At 45.2% G+C, this 19,845-nt stretch overlaps 1 protein-coding gene across 4 annotated transcripts in view; it reads left to right on the top strand.

The window, feature by feature from the left end:
* Apba1 (amyloid beta precursor protein binding family A member 1) overlaps positions 1-19,845 on the top strand; it is a 205,235-nt gene that overhangs the window by 118,022 nt on the left and 67,368 nt on the right. For all 4 annotated transcript variants that reach the window (XM_087908026.1, XM_087908027.1, XM_087908029.1 and 1 more), the window contains exon 2: positions 11,487-12,756. In XM_087908026.1, coding sequence (XP_087764152.1) covers positions 11,557-12,756 — 1,200 coding nt within the window. In that variant the 5' untranslated portion in view covers positions 11,487-11,556. The remainder of the gene's footprint in view (positions 1-11,486; positions 12,757-19,845) is intronic.

Raw genomic sequence — 19,845 nt, 5'->3', positions numbered from 1 at the left:
GTTAGCCGGGATGCCCTTGACGGTTACCTTTGAAGGTACACTGGAATAGGAAGGGAGGGGAAGCTGGGAGAGATGCAGTTATTGGATGACCCAAACTTGGATGGCCATGCAGATTGGAGGAGACAGAGCAGGCTAGCCCCCTTCAAAAGGCAGAGGGCTAGTTACATGATACGCGGTTCACTCACTTGTGAAATCTCAATCTTCTCTTACTTAGAAGGGAAAATTCTGAACTTTTGTTTGGTGACCAGTGTGATAGTCCTGTACCAAAACTAATTCATTTTTCTATTTCCCTTTTTTAGGTTAAATATTTTTATTAATTAACTTTGTTCATTGACAGTTTCAGACATGCATGCAATGCATCCTGCTTCCTCTCGTCTCCTCCCCTGTCTTATTTTCATTCCACCTTTGTCTGCATCTCTGCAAACCACTTTCCTACGCTCGACACTTTTGTTTTGTTTTGTGACCCAGTGAGTTTAACTAAGACCATCTGTGTCGCCGTGGCTTTGGAACCATCCACTGGACTCCGTTCAGTGGGTGTGCAACTGAAGACAATGGCTCTACATCTCCCAGAATCTATCATTAGCCAGTAGCTCAGCAGGGAGAAATAGGGCCCCATGAGACCACTGCCATTCATATCTGACTATTTTCATGACTTGTGCTATACAGACCCAAGGCCACTCCCATTCATATCTGACTGTTGACATGGCCAATGTCATCTAGTTCCAGTGGAAAGATAAGAAAAGTGTCAAAAACTTGTAGCATATTAGTGTCTCTGGAGCCTCCCTAACAGCAGCCCACATAGAGGTTTCACACACCTGGTAGTGGCATTTTTGCTTTGTAAGCCCTGGCTTCTGGAACCAGCATTGTCCAACCATGCTGAGTGCCTCCCTTCTAGCTTTTAAATTTCATTTTTGAAAACTTTTTTAAAAAATTAAATTAGCTTACAAAGTTATAGGTTTCCTTGCAGTGTTTTCTTATAACAGCATTTGGTTTCCCTTCCCCGCCCCACCCCCTTTTCCCACGTCTCTGTCTTCCTCCCAACGTAGACCCTTTGACCCTTAGTAGTCTCTCTTCTATTTCAATTTTACACGTGTTCCATAACCCTCCACACTTCTTTCCCTTCCAGCTTCTTTTTCCCCTTGCACAAGCCTCTTTCTGATTTCCTGCCCTTTATACATAGCCTCTTCCGCATACACATAGATATACACATACACCTATGTGAATTAGAAGCTAGGATCTGCATGAGAGAGAATACGAGGATAATTGTCTTTCTGAGCCTAGATTGACCAAGTATACTATTTTCTAGTTTCTTCCCCTTTTCTGTAAATGCCATAATTTCCTCTTTCTTACAGCTGAATAAAATTCCATTGTGTGTGCACATGATACTTTCTTAATCCATTCTTCTGTTGAAAGGGATCCACGCTAACTCCATTCCTTTGATATTGGGGACAGAACAACAGTAAATTTGGATAAGCAAGTACCTCAGTATCTCTGCAGTAGGATACAGAGCCCTTTGGTCATATGTCATGGTATGACAATCTCTTATCATATCATAGTTGTGTTTTAAGGATTTTGAGAAACTTTCACATTGGATTCCAAAGTGGTTGCAGCAATTTACACCCCCACCAGTGTGAATATGGGGTCTTCTACCCCATAACCTCATCAGGGTCCTTGTCATTTGCCCTCTTGGTGACAGTCATTCTGACAGAGGTGAGACACAGTCTCGCAGTAGGTTTAATTTTGCATTTCAGTGATGGCTAAGGATGTTGAACACTTTATAAAGCTTTTATTGACTGTTTGTGTTTCTTCTTTTGAGAACTCTGTGTTCAGTTCATTAACCTATTTGAATTGGGTTATTTGTTTTCTTTTCTGTTTTTTAGTTATTTGTATAGCCTAGATATTAATCATATGTATATATGGCAAAGTTTTTTTTTTATTCAGTCTGTAGGGTATCCTCTTGCTCAGTTAACTGAACACAAGGTTTTTAAGGATCACGGAGAGGGCTCAGTGGGTAAAATATGAGCCATATTAAGTTTTTTAATATCATTCCACAAGGTCCCATTTGCACAATGCTGGCTATATTTCTTGAGCATCCAGAGGTTTTATTCAGAAAGTTCTTCCTTCCTCTGCCTACTATCTTGAAGTGTTTTCTCTGCTTTATCCGCTAACGGTTTCAGGTATTATATTAAGATCTGTTATCCACTTGGGGTTGATTTTTGTGCAGGGTGGATATCTAGTTTCCCAGCAATATTCATGTTGTAAGTAGGCCGCTTGTAGGTTCCTGGATGCACAGCCCCAAAATAATCATACAGAAACTATATTGTTTAAAACACTGCTTGGCCCGTTAGCTCTAGTTTCTTATTGGCTAACACTTATATCTTAATTTAACCCATTTCTAGGAATCTGTGTATCGCCACACGGATGTGACTTGCCGGGTAAAGTTTTCAGCATCTGTCTCTGACGGGGCTACATGGCTTCTCTCTGACTCTGCCTCCCTTCTCCCAGCATTCAGTTTAGTTTTCCCTGCCTACATGAGTTCTGTCCTATCAACAGGCCAAGGCAGTTTCTTTATTCACCAGTGGCATTCACAGCATATAGAGGGGAATCCCACATCATATTCATATTTGGGGCATCTAATACCTACTCTCTTTAACCAACATGGTCAACAAATTCTGATGGATTTCCAGATTACCCAGGGATCCTTTGGAAGGGAAAGAAGTTTTCCACCTTTCCCTCTTTGTTTCTTTCCCTATAATCTTTTGCTTAAAGTGACAGAACAGAGCTGAACTGCCTTGGGAAACTGACTCAGTATGGGATTTCTGGTTCATCAAATTCAAACTCAAGCCATCTCCCTTTTTGCTACATAGTAGTCGCTTAAAGGATTTTGTTATTAGGGTTGTGAGTGAGGACCTTCCTGCATGCAAGTGTTTCAAATCACCAAGGTTAGTCAGTGCTTTCCAGACTTGAGGAGCAAGTGAAAATATTGTTTGTGTCCAAATGGACAGTAGACCCTCTGCTGACCCCTCCCTGACTCGTGAACAAAAAAGAAATCCAGAGACAAGAATTTAATTTGAGTCTTTGTAATTAGGGTCATAGCTGCCATTCTGGTTTCTGTCTGGGGAAGGAAAATGAACGGGAAACTAGGAGGATTAGAGAAGAGCAAGTTAACTGGCTTTCTAATGAGCCAAATAATTTGTAAAAGTAACAGTCGCAGTAAATCTGAGGTGCTGTGGTCTCAGAGGAAAAATTGCATTTTAATGAATTACTATTCAATTTTCCTTAGCTGGAAACTCCCCCATCTCCTTCTCCTCTCACAGTCTAACTTAATGAGCTTCTGAAAAGTCACACAGCCGAACCGATTTCAGAGTCTTATTATCATCTGTAACTCTATGGTGGTGCTGACAGTGGGGTTGGGGGTACTTCTATACAAAAGAAATACAGCTAGATTGGCTGTGACCGGTAACTTAATATTTTTGAACTGAGTATAACCCAGCAGAAATCATAAATACCATAGGGGTAGGGAAGGAAGTTGGGACACACAGAAAGGAATGGTTACAGGAGCACCAACCATATCAAGCTCCTCTAGCTCTCTGTAAATTATGGATTGTATAGATATGTTTGATTTTATACCGGAGGCTTTTCACAGAAATTCGTAGCAGCTTAATCGGCTTTGATTTCCAGACACTATCCCTTGAGTTTTCTGTAAAAATTGTAAAATCTCCCCTCTGACTTTCTGTGCTTGCCTGGAGCTTATCAAGTGTATTTTATTGGAATCAGAATGATGAGTGATTTGATCATTAAAGTGAGGCAAAGAGATAGGAAATAAGGAAATCTGAATAAATTTAGAAATGTCTTCTTAACCAAAGGCTGCACTGTGTGTGATAGAGCTTTGTGGTCAGAATGACTAAATTCATTCTAGTGGGTAAATTAATCGTGCTGCTTGGTTAGCATTAATACTGATTTCAAGGTGGGATGGCAGTAATGGACCTGATTTTTGCAGAAATGGCATAGGTGTCCATCCATCCAGCTGTCTTCTGCAATCAGTTTCTCCACTAAGGATAAAACCTCCTTACGAAAGACAGAGCCACTGACAAAATGTATTTCGGGTTTGTTTTTTTTTTTTTTTTGTAGTTTTTTTGTGGCTCTCTCTCTCTCTCTCTCTCTCTGTGTGTGTGTGTGGGGGGGGCATTTATTTGTTGTTTTGCTTTCCAAGACAGGGTATCTCTGTGTAGCTTTGGAGCCTGTCCTAGCACTCACTCTGTAGACCAGGCTGGCCTCAAACTCACAGAGATCCACCTGCCTCTGCCTGTCTCTGCCTCCCAAGTTCTGGCATTAAAGGTCTGTGCCACCACAGCCCAGCTGACACAAGCTATTCTTAAGGCTGCCCTTCTAAAAGAACTTCAGAGACAACCAGTCTTTAATAATTGTGGCAGTTGTGCATCTTTATCTTTTCAGAATAGATTTGCTATTTTCTAAACATCAGAAAGTATTAAGAGATAAGAACATTTAAATTTAAAAAAACCACTTATAGCCAAAACTTTTGAGTGATAGATCTGGATGATGCCTGTTAGCTTTAAAAAGAAAGAAGGAAAGAGAGAGAGAAAAAGAGAGAGAGAGAGAAGAAAGAAGAAAGAAAAATCAGATATAACTTACTAGGACTTTAAAACGTTGAAAATTATTCACTGGCAGTTTCAAACCCCTTCAATTAACTTAGAAATCAATTCCGACATAGAGTGCCCAGAGTGCTTTGAACAAAGGCAGTGCCCTCAGACAGGTAAGTGGGGAGCCTGCCAAGGTCACCATTCTAAAAGCGATTACACCAATTTAAATGTTTGTTTAAAAAAAATCAATCGCATTACTTTCTGGGCTCAGTGTAATAAACGGGAAGAGTGCCGCAGAGGGCCGGCAGCTCGGGTTCCAGCTCTTTCTGCCCCCGGTGACCTTGGGCTATTTATTTAAGCTGCAGGAACCTCTGCTTCCCTTTCCAGCAGCTGGGGATAATCATTCCCACCGAGAGGGCTGCGAGAGTGAGAAGTGCAGACTATGAAGCCGTGTGTACAGGTGAAGCATGTGGCTGTGTTGTTTAGTGTGAGAACTGGTTATTATCTGATGAATTTATATACTTCTATCCTTACTTCTAGATGGACTAAAGGGGCCCTGCTTGTCTTCTGCCTGTTAGGAAAGTGGAATATTAATAAATATATCCTGTGCCCAATATTCATATTAATATTGTTTTAATTTTGTCTTTTAAAATTCTGTATTGAGCTCTTAAATACTAATTATGGAGGGCTCAGAAAACGCTCCAATAGACATCAAATAGTGGCCACACTGAATCTGTTATCGTTCTGTTACCATCTGAAGAGGCATCATCCATATGATAATCCTATCCCACAGGTGCTATCATTATGACTGTTTTAGAAACTATAAAATGTGGCCTTTGCTGCAAGTTATTCAACGAAGTCAAAGCTGGGAAGTAATAAAACCTGGGCCCAGAGTTGCCCTCATGTCTCCTAAGCCTGTTATTTTGATCACTGCAATACCATATTACATAGAGTAAATGACAGGATTATCTTCTAGGGCTTGGTAGTTGAAGGATGCCAAGCACCACTGATTTTCAATACTTGTAAATAAGGTGATGGTACCTCCTTTGAGGAAAAAAAATCAAATGTGACTAAGTATTACAATATTATAGTGAGACAATATTCTGGTAACTTCAGAGCCCATAAATTAACTTTCAAAGCTGCTCCCAAAAAATGAGTGGCCAAGGTCTTTCCACAAAGGTAATGCCCTTGAGACATATAAGTATAGAGTCTACCAAGACTGGCTGCAAAGGATCAGGCCTCCCATACCCACTGGGCAGGTATTAGAAGACACATTCGGCGGCAACTCTGGATGGAAGTTCTCTCTAGCTGGCAGTGTACATCTAAGGTACATGAGAGTCTTCGCACATTGCTGCCCCAACTATGGGCATCCTGAATAAAAGGCGGGGCTAAGGTCAGGATTGAGTTATGAAACCACCCAGTCAAGGAGGGTCAAATGGCTTCCATTGAGGTGGGAGGAGTCGCATGGAGAAGAGACCCAGGCAAAAGAGATTGAAATGTCCCAGAGAAGGAAGTTGGGTGGCCTCTGCTCTGCTGCAAGGAAATTGGTAGCAGCTGAGATCCTGGCAGGCTTCTTGTGCCCACCAAGCTTCCTGTGTGAATTTCCTGTGTCAGTTCCTGGAATGTAAATAACCTCGTGTTGCGGGGGACGGGGGGGAGGGGCATGTCATAGAACCAGGGAGAGAGAGTGGAGCTTGGTGTGGAAAGTGTTCTGCTTTGAGGCAGAACAAAGTATTTATTGTGCTGGAGCGAGAGAGTTCTGTGTTGGACGTGTTTTAATGACCATGTGAGCTATCTATGTGATTTTAGAAAGGAGAAATGCATTTACAAGTTCGTCATTAGGCTTCCATTATACCTAAATTCAACTTCCAAATGCATCAAAGGTGCTTTAATCAACCCTAGTCTTCTTCATTCTAGTCTTTTATGTTAGTATTGTAAACAGATGCATTATAGTTAAAGGAGATGGCCATGCAAGGCTCTTGAGATCCTTTGAACTCCTTACCCAATGTTTCACAATTGATCTAACTCAGGAAGCGAGGACGTTTGTAAGGTAGGGAATACATATGTATTCTTACTTTCTCATCCTTTGTGCAATATGAGAAACATTAGGAGCTAAGGAGATAGTGCAGGGGGTGAAACTTGCAAAGACATTAGTTTGATCTCCAAAACCTATATTTTAAAAAGAGCCATGTGCTATGTTGTGAGCACTTGTAATCCCAGCACTGGGGAAAGTAGAGACAGACAGATGGCTGGGACTCACTAGCGAGCTAGCCTAGCCTTGGCTAAGTAAGTTCCAGGTCAGTGAGAGACCCTGTCGTTAAGAAAAGAGAAAGACTGCACCTGAACAAGACCCAAGGTTGTCCTCCGACTTCTATGTGCTTGCATATGCATATATCCATGCACACCTGCACACAGATGAACGCGTGTGTGAGCACACACACATACATACATAAGAACCGTTAATCTCAACATATACAGGATACTCATATGTCCACCCACAAATTGCATCCAAGGCATAATCCTGTTTAGTAACCACAATTGTTTATTACTATGGACATTAATCTATATCAGGGTTATATGCTGCCCTTACCATGACTGACAGACATCATTTAAATAGTGTATTATGTGTGGGTGTTAAGACAGACTTCAATCTCAAGAACCGGGGCTTGACTGCCAACTCCAGTGGGGAAAGATAAGCAACAGGTATTAAATGCTTTGGAGATAGTTATATAAATATGGAGTCTCTCAAGACTAAGGGAGGGGACCCAGTCACTTGTGCTGGGCAGGCACAAGAAGGTAAAAATTAAGCTTTAAGGGATGTAAATGTAGTCTGGCCCTTTCCCAGAGGCACCTGGGCACAGGCATAAAAGCTTAAATAAGCACATACGTAAAATCTCCTATATAGCATATGAATCAAAATTTCTTTCTCCATTTCAGCACCCATGACACCTTTAAGTTTTTCCCTCATCTGCATGACTATCACCACCCTTGACAAGGCACACACACATACACAGAGACAGAGAAAGACAGACACATGTGCACGCGCACACACAGCAACCTGGGTGTTAGAACTTGATTCTTGTTCTGTTATACATTCTGTTTTGTCTGCAGGCACACCTTTCTTCTAAAGCTACTTTTGAAACTCTCAAAAAATGAAAAAGACAGTCAATTGACAGTGCTTGGCAACAAGTTAAGGGAAGATGAATGAAAGTTAAGGGAAGGATTGACCTTCCCTTCTGTCAATCTCAAATCGATAGGAATCTTGGCCAACAATATCAGATACCTGAATTTGGCCTCTGAATCCCGAAATTTTGTAGTCTAAACATTCTGCAGCAGCAGAATGCCTTCCTTTTGTTTATTTTCCCCAGGCTGTGAAGCATTCCTGAGCTGGGAACTGGAAGTGGTCTGTCCACTGGCAGCCTGCAGGCTCTGTCGGTCCTGCCATGCCCCTCTTCATGCGCAGTACCCGCAAGGATGAGACTCTTCTGCCTCTGTCTCCCTGGCCCACAGCCCTTTTATAGCTAGAAGGAAGGAGTTTCCTTCAACCATTCCTTCTTCCTTTGCTCCCCCTCTTGAGGTGTCTGGACAACTATCAAGGTCCCAGTTGGATGACAGGGTCTTTCTCCTAGGCTGGAGCTCTTGGCTGCTGGTGAACTCTTAAGAACCACAGCACTTCATGGGACCAGAAGGTGACATAGAAGCCGCCATTATTTTCATTCTGGGCTCTTTCCATGTCTTGAACCTATTTCTACTTTGTATTCATCACTGGATAATGTAATTACTAAAGCTGTCTTTAAAGGCCAGGATCACATCTTAGAAACGTTTGAATCCTCTTTGCCCTATATAATGTCTGGCACGTGTCCAATAAAGGCCAATGGGTTCCACAGACTCAAATGTGGGAGAATGTTATAGCACTAGTATTCTTTAATGGGGGAAAATGTTCTATTGTACTCAAACGACCTGCTTTTCATGGCATTTCCACAAAGAACTTTCCTTATCAGGGTTTGGTATAGGCACCTGTACAAAAATTCCATTTTTGTTGAATCAATGTATCTGCTAGTCAGGTACAATTTAAACTCAGTGCAGACTAAACTTCCTTTGTAATACCTCGGTGAATAGAAAAGCCCATTTTCACAGAAAATAGTGGCTTTGTCAGTTCTGTACCCAGTATTAAGAGCTATTAGCCATCCGGGTTATTGTGTTTCTAACATTGGCCCCCCACAGCCAGGATGCCTCACAGGGACAGCACCTAGGGAAGCCTGTTGTACTCCGCTCCATGGAAACTTGTCACATGGCCATTAGAACTGGGTTGGTACACAGGTCAGTGCCTCTGTGATGTGCTGGTTCTGTTGTCTGTACTTGAGCCCTTGTAAAGGAAACAGGGACAGTGACTTGGTAATGTATTGAATATTTGTTTCGTATTTTCCACGATCTACTGGAGGCCTCTTCACCAGGTGTACCTTACGACCAATACTTGATTTTCTGTCCCACTGTAAAAGCCTCAGTGAGAACTAGTCTCGTCTTTAGGAAACTTTCTTTTCTTTTTTACTTATTTATTTATTTATAAAAATTTCCACTTTCTCCCCTCCTCCCAATACCCTCCCATTTCCCCCACTCCCTCTCCTCCTCCCTCTCCAGTCCTAAGAGCAGTCAGGGTTTCCTGCTTTAGGAAACTTTCTTATATTCTGGCCGCAGTTACTGTTCTCCGGGATTTAATGAAAAGAGCCCACCATTTTTTTTTTTTTTTTTTTTTTTTTTTTTTTTTTTTTTTTTAGAAAAGACCGACTCTGATCTGGTACTCTTTTCAATTAGGGGGCAGTAGGTTTGGTTTGGTAAACCATCATTGCTTTCTAGTGAGAATCAGTCGGGGGCAGACAGGGTCCCTCACAGTGGGAGCCAGGATGTGATGCTCTCCTTGAAGGCAGATGAGCCTCCCTTTCCACTTGGTCAGTCATAAACATTGGGATGGAATTACTTGTGGCTAAGCTGAGGAATTGGGTGGAGTATAACAAATGTTGATATTAAGACTTGATTGGGTGTCCCTATCTTTCTGGGGCTATCTGTTACATTTAAGAACACACCCGCCCCCTTTGTGGGAAAGACTTAACAAAAGAAAACGAGAGAAATCCAAACATGCTATTGAACCCATGTCCTAGTTAGTTTTCTATTGCTGTGATAAACCACTCTGGCCAACTCAATTTGAGGAGAAAAGGGTTTGTTTCATCCTACAGCTTCCAATCCATCACTGAGGGAAGTCAAAGTAGGTTCACATTGCAAGCGATGAAGCAGAAATCCCAGGGGAATAGTGTTTACTGGCTCGCTCAGCCACCTTTACTATACAGCCCAGGGCTACCTGGCTCAGGGATAGAGCATGCCCATAGTGGGAGGGGCCCTCCGGCATCAATTAGCAATCAAGAAAATGCCTCACAGACATGGCATTAGGCCAACCTGGTCTAGGCAATTCTTCAACCTCTTCATTGAGGTTGTCTTCCCAGGTGACTGGACTGTGTGAAGTTGACAGCTGGAGCTAATTATGACAGCTCATTTGCCATAGATTTCTGGAAACCCAACGAATCCTGCCTGGTTTCTTTGTTCATTATACTCTTTGTGTCTGGTTCTATATATGGTGTACAGGCTGTGCTTTAAAGTGTGTGTGTGTGTGTGTGTGTGTGTGTGTGTGTGTGTGTTGCACACATGAGGGGTTATGGTTCAGTACACACATCTGGAGGCCAGCCAGATGGCAAGCTCCTAGGATCCACCTGTCTCCACCCCCCCCCAACACTGGAGTTCCAGGCACCCATAGCCATGCTGGCTGTTTTATGTGTCGGGATTTGAACTCAGGTCCTCTTGCAAGGTCCACGGCAATTGCTATCCCCCAGTAGAGCCATCCACCCGTCCCTTAAGAGCTACTTTTGTGGTGAAAGCTGATTAAAAAGTTGGAATCAACCTTCCTCCCTAACTGCAAGTTTCCTCACAAATAGGTAGAAACCTACCCTACCCATACTTTTTTGAAAATTAGCCATGTACTCTAGTTTCAGATACCATGGCATTCACAGAATTACGGAATTTTAGCTCCAGGGCACATGGAAAGAATTCTAGAAACTGCCTTCTTTGTGTATCTGTCAGAATTCTGGTTTCTGGGAGGAAAGTGCTTCTGGGTCAGATGCGTTAGAGAAACCCTGAATTTTCTAACTTCCTCCCCTTGGATAGTCACAGTGAAAAGTTACCTGTCAATCAGCTGGTCCCGAGGTTATTTAACTAGAGATTCTATTTTTCTGTACTCATTCTGCTTGTAAGAAAAAGAACCTGGTGGCTTTGTGGAGGACTAGAAAGCTAAACCCTTGTCGGGAGTAGAAGAACCAGGGACCTATTGATTACCAGGCTCTCTGGAAGACTGCATCTTTACACTCATAGCAATGGCTTCAAAAAGATTCCAAGATGATATGTCCACCACCACCCCACCCCCCCGAAATTTATTTAAAGAGTTGCTTCGAAAGTATCTAGTATCCTAGTTTAGAGAGATTTATCCTTGAGCAGATGGGGAAATGTGCCAACTGGCCCATCCAATTGAGCAATAATACTCTATCTGTAAACCTCAGAAAACAGAACCTGAATAGCATGAAGAACAAAGTTACGAAGCTCTCAGTCTGGGGGCTTGGGAGGGAGGATGCAATAAGCAATTAAACAAGTAAATATGTAATTACAAATTGCGACACGTGCATGAAGACGAGAGTACTATCAGATTAAGCTTAAATTTGCAATCGTGTCTTAATTGACCGAGATTCCAGAAGGGATCAATAGCGGGTGTTTTTATGTCTGTCTTGATGCTCAGCTCATAGTCACATTTTGAACCACAGAGCAACCTCTCTCCTTGTTTCTTTTCAGCCCCCGTGGAGCAAAATGAGAGCGCAGTGAGCCAGCTCAGTCTCTCCCCAGCCATCCCCCGACGCCCGCCATGAACCACTTGGAGGGCTCCGCGGAGGTGGAGGTGCCCGACGAGGCGCCAGGAGGGGAGGTGAACGAGTCCGTCGAGGCCGACCTGGAGCACCCCGAGGTGGAGGAGGAGCAGCAGGCGCCCCCGCAGGCCGCCGGCCGCCACGGCGCCATCGAGGACCCCCGCGCGCAGCTGGCGCGGCAGCAGCAGGAAGAGGAGGAGCGCGGGGAGAGCCTGGCGCGCTCGGCTAGCACCGAGAGCGGCTTCCACAACCACACGGACACGGCCGAGGGCGATGTGCTCGCCGCGGCCCGCGACGGCGGCGGCGCCTACGAGGCGGAGCGCGCGCCCGACGCCGAGGATGAGAGCGCCTACGCCGTGCAGTACCGGCCCGAGGCCGAGGAGTACACGGAGCAGGCGGAGGCCGAGCACGCCGAGGCGGCGCACCGCCGCGCGCTGCCCAACCACCTGCACTTCCACTCGCTGGAGCACGAGGAGGCCATGAACGCGGCCTACTCGGGCTACGTCTACACGCACCGGCTCTTCCACCGCGGCGAGGACGAAGCCTACGCCGAGCCCTACGCCGACTACGGCGGCCTCCAGGAGCACGTGTACGAGGAGATCGGGGACGCGCCCGAGCTGGAGGCGCGCGACGGCCTGCGCCTCTACGAGCAGGAGCGCGATGAGGCGGCCGCCTACCGCCAAGAGGCCCTGGGCGCGCGCCTGCACCACTACGACGAGCGCTCGGACGGCGAGTCCGACAGCCCTGAGAAAGAGGCCGAGTTCGCGCCCTACCCGCGCATGGACAGTTACGAGCAGGAAGAGGACATCGACCAGATCGTGGCCGAAGTCAAGCAGAGCATGAGCTCGCAGAGCCTCGACAAGGCGGCCGAAGATATGCCCGAGGCCGAGCAAGACTTGGAGCGCGCCCCGACGCCAGGAGGAGGACACCCCGACAGTCCCGGGCTGCCAGCATCTGCCGGGCAGCAGCGGGTCGTGGGACCCCCGGGTGGCGGCGAGGCCCGGCAGCGGTACAGCAAGGAGAAGAGAGATGCCATCTCGCTGGCCATCAAGGACATCAAGGAGGCCATCGAAGAAGTGAAAACCAGGACCATTCGTTCGCCTTACACCCCCGACGAACCCAAAGAGCCCATCTGGGTCATGCGCCAGGACATTAGCCCCACGAGGGATTGTGACGACCAGAGGCCCATGGATGGGGATGTAAGTATGAATAGGTACAGGCTGGCTGGACCCCAGGCCCTGGGGAGGGGAAACTTGAAGCTCTGTGACCTTACATGTCTGAGAAACGACTTTGGGGTACATGGTCTATAGGGGCGCTATGCACCTCCCCATGGTAGTTGTGCCCAGTGTGGTGCCAGCAAGAGGCTATTAAGAGCGGACCCCACTAATCAGACCCATAAGGCATCCCTGTGCCTTGAAAATTGTACCAAGGGAACTTGTTGAGAGTTACATTCTTGGGCCAATGCCCACCCTACATTCCCCTCTTGGTGTTCCATTGAGAAAGTCTGAACTTTCTCAGTGGGGTCCTAGAATTTGTATCAAGTCTGCATTGAGTAATGATGAAGAGACTTGGTTGGAGAGGCTGTTGGCGAAAACGCCATCCTGAAAGTACAAAATCTGCAAGGGTTGCCGAGATGAAGGAACCCATGTGAAAAGAACAAGGTTGTGGACGTGGGATGGAGCGCTAGCACAGGTGGGCATGGGATAAAGTTCTAACTGGAGACCAGCCTGTTCTCAGGTGTGTGGGGGCACCTGGGGAAAGGAGAGTAACTCTACCAAAGTCTAGTCTGTGGGCATTTTTTTTTTTTCTGATTAATCAGCAGTTCAACCTAATCACACTTAAAAGGCAAAGAACGGCAATGTGGAGCGTCTGTGTCAAGCCCTGTTGTGAATGCACAGGGCACCAGAGAGTCAAGACAAGGAAGGGGGTTCTTTGCAGCAAACTGAAGCCTCAATCAAAAGTGGCTCTGAATTTAATCAACGTTTTTATTTTTAAGAACGGGGGGTTCCGTGTTAGCCCAGCTAACAAGGTCCAGGGTTCTGCTGCTGACGCTAGGCCGCAGTTAGAGAACCATTGCCGTGAAGCTATATATATTAAAGATATGGACGGCACTATGCCCTCTTTCATGAAAATTCCCCTGTCCTGTCAGGTGTTGTGCGGCGTCCCCACCCTCCCCAACACACCCACATACACTGTGACTCCCTGAGGCGCCCAGTAAGCTCTAGTCCCGTCACAGAGGAGATGTTTTCTGTTTAAAACCGGATGTGCTTTGCTGTGAAGGGCCACAGGCAGAGCTGTTGCTGCCTCTGCCCACATCTTATTTGCCATTTTTGAAACCGGAGACCGTATGAAGCTCAGGTGTCACAGTCTGTTGAAAATAAATCAAGAAGACAAACCTTTGCCCCTCTACCTTGCTGTAAAAATGCTTTCTGCCCTGACTGTCCCTTTTTCTGTACTCTTCCGTAATTTCTAAGCAATTTCATTTTAAGATGGAGCTTGAAGTCGGAGAAGGGTCAAGAGGTTAAATTCAGTTTCATTTCATCTGGTCCAGGTGCTGGCCTCCTTCATCAGCATCCTTAGCTCCTTGAAATGACCTGCTAACCACTTGACCCTCGGAGCTTCACTCTGAGCTGCCAGGATAGACATTGTTCATTTGAACGAGGAGGACACTTTAAGACTCTTGTGTAATGTTTTACTCAAAAAAAAAATTATAAAATGCTGAATGAGACTTAGTATCCCGTACCATCAGAGATTTATCTTGATGCTAAGGAATCGGTGAGGAGGGCTTACTGGGGTACGAAGGGTTAACCGAAAGCAAAACTAAAAAGCCATGCCATAAAATATGCCCCCATCATCCTTAAGCTGTTTGAATCTGTGGGTCATATTTCATCTGCCATGCTGTATTTATAGGGGAGACCTTCATGTGCTCCCTCTTTGATGGTATTATTCCCCCTCACCTCTGCTTCAGAAAAGTATTTACTGGAATCTCATGGCGCGCCTGCTGTCACAGAAAAGGGAAAGGCACTGTTGAAACCACTGCGCTCTGCAGTCTGCAGTAGCCTTGTTAAAAATGCAGATCGCTGCCCTTCTGCCTAAAGCACAACGCCTGAGGCAGAGCCCGCTGATCTGGGGGTTTGTTCTTGTTTCATAAATCCTCCCTGAGATCGCAACTGTATAAAAGATTGAGAGCCACGGAGTCGAAGAGGGGGGCCATTTAGGAGCTGTGCCTTCGAGACTTTCTTCAGTGAAAGTCAGTAGCTCTGCGGTTATGGTCTGCAGAAACAGAGGGCCCTGAAATTCTTAGTCCAAAGGCCACAGTGTGTTAAAAAAAAAATGGCGAAATCAAACAGTGCAAAGGAACAGGTGGTGGGTGCGAAGAGTCGGATTTCCAATTAGCAGAGGTAATTGCTAACAGCTACATTTGCTTTTGACAGGCCTGCCCACTCCCCTGTATCCCCAACCTTGTACATATAGAATGAGCAGGCATTTGTTTGCTGGGGCAGTAGGCAGAATGAGAAGCAAGCATCGATTATCCACGAGCGTGTGTTCTCTCTCCTGAAATGACCAATAGCTCGGCACTCGGCACCAAGTGAAAACTATTATTTTCTGAAGACCTGAATTTTGGTCTAGTAAGGACCTTCTATCTTCTGGCTATGTTCGAGAACTTCCCTCCAACCCCCTCAGTGGAAAATACTGATAGTGGATGACATGTTCTGAAAAGTCCCCTGTTCACCAACCTCTCTCCAGGCCGCACGGTGCATGCTGGGAGATTCCAACTACTCTGAATGGTGGGGCACACGTTGACAGCCGCTCACTTTCACCCTCTCCTAAGACTTTATTAAAACTATAGTAAGGCAGTCAAACAGAAAGGAAACTGCTGCTGAATTCTTTGCTAACGCTGGACATTTTCATGCTGGGCCATCTTTCCAGTTCCCTTTCAAGTTAGAGACGTTCCTAGGAGGCAAGGCCAGTGACACGTGCGTTCGGAAGTGTATCACAGGCAGGAGCAACAGAAACCACGCTTCATGCTTTAATTGCAATAAACCCGGAAGTCACGTGGTAACAATTGAATGACCCTGAGAATAGCAACAGTCAACTTCCCCAGAGTGAGCAGGATTCCCTGGTGACCCCAGTGAGACATGGAGGCAACCTGAGTTGAGGTCACAGGGGTTGAGGGGTTGGTTGGTTCCCACTGTGTGGCCTGATCAGTACTGAGTAATTCACTGGGGAGGTTTCTGCTTCCTCCTTTCTACTGAGATTTCTGAGGATTTGAACATAGACACCTCTGAAAGGCTCGGGAACTTGAAACACTCCATGCTTCAGATCACAGGAATATGAGAACATGGTTGGGAAAGAAAGGTTGGTCAACAGGTAGTCACAGGAGACATTAGACCTCTAGACCTCTGGGTATCTCTTGTGTGCAGTCAAGTGATGCTTTCCTGCAGATGTGTGGCTTATATAAGTAATGTCATTGTCTCCCTAAACAAAAACACAAATAAAAGAGGTAGAAGGGACTCCACCGTGGGAAATATAGGAAGGGGACCCCTTCAGGTGGATGAAGAAGAAGCACTGGGATGGCTACTATGCAGAAAACTAAGGCAGCAGTCAGTCCAGAGCCTCTAGGGCTCCGATAGAAGCACCTAGAAAGAAGACAGTAGAGAGATCCTGATGAGCAGAGAGATCCAGATGGACACAGAGATCCTGATGGGCTTGGGCAAGTAGAAGTGGTTTGGAAATGGTTTAGCATACATTCTTGACCAGCACATAGAACACTAATCAAAAACCAATTCTAACAGCTCCAATTTCCTTTGGTTATTGGTCTTTCTGAAAACAGTTGTACAATGCAGACATGCAGTACTGTATGCATGCAGCTGAGCTGGGAAGGACATAGGCCTAGTCTTCAGAATGCAAACACTGAATATCAATTAACCAGAAATGCATAGTAAAAAGGTCGCAGACTTTAAAGCTTATGGTAGAATCTATGAAATAATGTCTAAATCTGAAAATGAAAGCAAGGCAATACAAATACATTACCTCTGAACTTGAAAGTAAATGTGGAAGAAAGTTCCAGAAGATTTGAAAAACGGAGCCATGAAGTGAGAAGCGGCGTGAAAAAGAATTTGAGTTTTGCCCTAAGCTGCACAGTATGATTTGACTTTGAAAACTATATTTGTGGATTTATACAGAGGCGGTTCACTGAACAAAGGGATTATCTCATTGCCCTGTTTTCTTGAACAAAAATAGAGAAGGGCAAATGCTTCTGTGTGTTTTGTGTTTGATTTATAGGAAGGAAAGGGCTTCTTGGCTGGCTGTTGACCTACGGTAAGATGGTGCTCTATTTCAAGCAGTGTTTGCTTTAAGCGCGCACACTTCTGTTTGGCTGACATTACAAACAAGAATAAGGAACTACAACAATTAGGTGGAGATGAAGGATTTGCTACCCATAGAACACTACTGGACAGTAAAGAACCAGGAGAGTGTGTTTAAAAGCCATGGACTCGCAAGTGTGTTTAGAGTTCCGTAGCCTCAGAACCATGGTGGGGAAGAAAGCAGTAAGATTACTAACTGCAGTGGGAGTGATGCATGCTGGGTCTGAGTGCAGTGCATAGATTTCTCCAGTGGCGTGAATAATTATGTCAGTTCAGAGCCTTCGCTTTAAGGATGTGATGTTCCTGAGAGCTGCCTTTTACCAAGGTGAAAGCCCCACAGTCGCAGCATTTACAGGCCCATCTGCACCTTCAGATGCAGCGAAGTGTCAGATCCCAGCAGGGAGTGGTGCACCGTGTAGCAAAACTCAGTTGTCAATAGCAACAGCAAAGAGGAGCCATTTTTCTGTGAACCATGAGGACCTGATGTGACCAGGGTAATTTTCTTTAAAGATGTAATAGTCTTAACTGTTACATCTTCAAAATGAAAAGGCTTGACCTTAAACTCCCATTTGGAGAGCAAATGCTTTATTTCAACCGTGACAGGAGCACAAGGGGATGGAGAATGTTTGCCTTGTTCGCTTCTCTTAGACGCACAGTGTTACCTTCAATTATCTTACCTCATCTCTAGAATTTCACCTGTCTGCTCAGCGCTGGGCAAGCCCCAGTGCCCGAAAGCCGTCTGCCTACTGACATCAAACCACTGCCATGTCGGAATCACTGGAGCAGAATCCGTCTGATGATGGCCCACCACAACTCAAGTGTCCTAGATACTCCATGCTCCATGGAATTAGAAAAAAAAAAGTTGTGGGGAAGCTTGTTTTAAAAAACATAAAACAGAGTCTTGAGCTTCTCTTCACCCCATCCCACTCCCAAGAGGAATCTTTCTCTCTGAATTGTCTCACCAAGACAGTATATATGTGAAGCCACGGGGAAAATACAACAGGATAAGCAACAGAAAAACAAATGGCCAGTTTGGGCTGAGAAAATTTTGCCCCTAGAGTTAGCGTTCAGGGCCACAGTTCAGGAATGTGATGGGCTCACTTAGAAAGTGGGGGCTCAAGAAGCTGCCCAGAACTCTTTAGAATATTTGTGTCCTCCTCTCAGGCATGTCACCTTCAGTACTGTGTATCAAGTGGACTGGGGAGAAAGGGCAGGTACAGGGAGAGCAACCACATGTGTACCCTGGCTAAATCCCAGGGCCGTGTAGTCTACACAATCAAGAAGCATCAATTGTCCATAAGTGGGATCTTCTTTAAACTGAAATTTCTTCTCACTAGAAGCATAGTTGGCATCGTGCTCTTAGTTGGAAAGGAGTTTCTCAGTAGCCATAAGATGTTTGCCAATGTGAAGTCCTCTCTGAAAATGTGCTGTGAGGATCATGAGTATGGTGTGTTGGCTCCTTCTGGAAGTTAAAGCTCACTGTGTAGAATGGGTCACTGACAAGCTGAGTTAGTGCACTTGGCCTCAATGTTTCTCCCCTCACCTCCGCACTAAGGTTTCTGTCTGCTGCCTCCCATACCACTTGTCCTGCTCTCTTCCTTCAATGATCCCGGTTCACAGCTTCTGCTTAAGCAGCAAACCACCAGGACTATGCTAATTAAATCAAACTAACCTGCTGGTCAGTGAAAATGGAACATGCACCACCCCCTTCAGGTAACAATTAGTTTATATTGGCATCTTGTTCCCCTTCCAGAGACCAGTACACAAACTATTTCAGGACAGGAGGTTGTTTCAGCATTAGCACTGCTTAGGCTGTCAGAAAGCAGACACCTTCTGGCTGACAGGGAGGCAGTATCAACATTCTGGGACATAAAGGCCTAATGTTAGTGCCTGCCCTCATCACCTGTATTCCTTGCCTTCTTTAATTTTTCATTTCAGAAAACTGATGCAAAGAAGCTGTGGGGAATCCCCGGCTTCATCTGAGTCTCGGCTGTCTTGATGGTACCCCCTCCCTGCCCTGAGTTCAGCATCTAACCTGTAAGGATTTCACTTTTTCTCTTAACTGTTGCTAGGAGACTGTCAACCAAGGTCAAATGCACATGCTAATTAATTAAGACTCATTAGCAGCATCTTGCCCCGTTGACCTTGTTTCTGTGTTTTCAAGCCTACAAGGACAAGTTAAAAGGAATTGTGTCGCTGCCACGGATTCTGTTTCTGTGCAGGATTCCTGTGAGGTGCTCACATCTCCACCTGCTCATGGTGCTCTGGCCAGCCACAGTATTTCCAGGATCAGATAGCGAGGGAGGGAGTTGAAATGGGATCCAAAGTCAAGCAGACAGAATCTAGGATGACGTTGTGTTCTGTTAGCCCCTGATTTCCACAAGAGGGTCAGTTCCTTGCTGGGCTGTGATGTGGTGTTCTTGGGGAGCGGAAGGATGACCTTGAGGTTGCTCCATTTCTCCTGACATTTATGTCTGAAGAGGACTAAACCCCGTGTAATCACCCTTCACTCGTGCTGGTCCACTGACATGCGCCAGCTCACTCTCCATGATCTCCCAGGGTTCCGACTGCTTGGATAAAAAGGACAGGCAGATCCTATAGTTCCATCACCACAAAGGCTTGGACAGAGTATAACCATGGAAGCAAAGGATCTGACACCAAGACGGCAGAAATGGACTCCAGTTTATTTATTCAATCAAGCAGACCTCGTAAAGGAAGGAAACCTGCTGCTCGGTCACTTGGTATCACTTTGAGAGCTTGGACATATATAATATTGCCTAAATAAGAAATATGGCCAAGCCAAAGGCAGTGATGTTCAATGCTTTTCCTTTTTAAAAATCTTATTTTTATTATTTTTAAAATTTATTAATAATTTCATGCACATGTATGTGCCAAATTTGAATCATTTTCACCCTCCAT

Source organism: Myodes glareolus, chromosome 7 (genome assembly GCF_982192425.1).
Source record: "Myodes glareolus chromosome 7, mMyoGla1.1, whole genome shotgun sequence".
Taxonomy (NCBI): Eukaryota; Metazoa; Chordata; class Mammalia; order Rodentia; family Cricetidae; genus Myodes; species Myodes glareolus.
The sequence above is the reverse complement of the archived record's forward strand: the minus strand, read 5'-3'. Positions and strand labels throughout refer to the sequence as shown.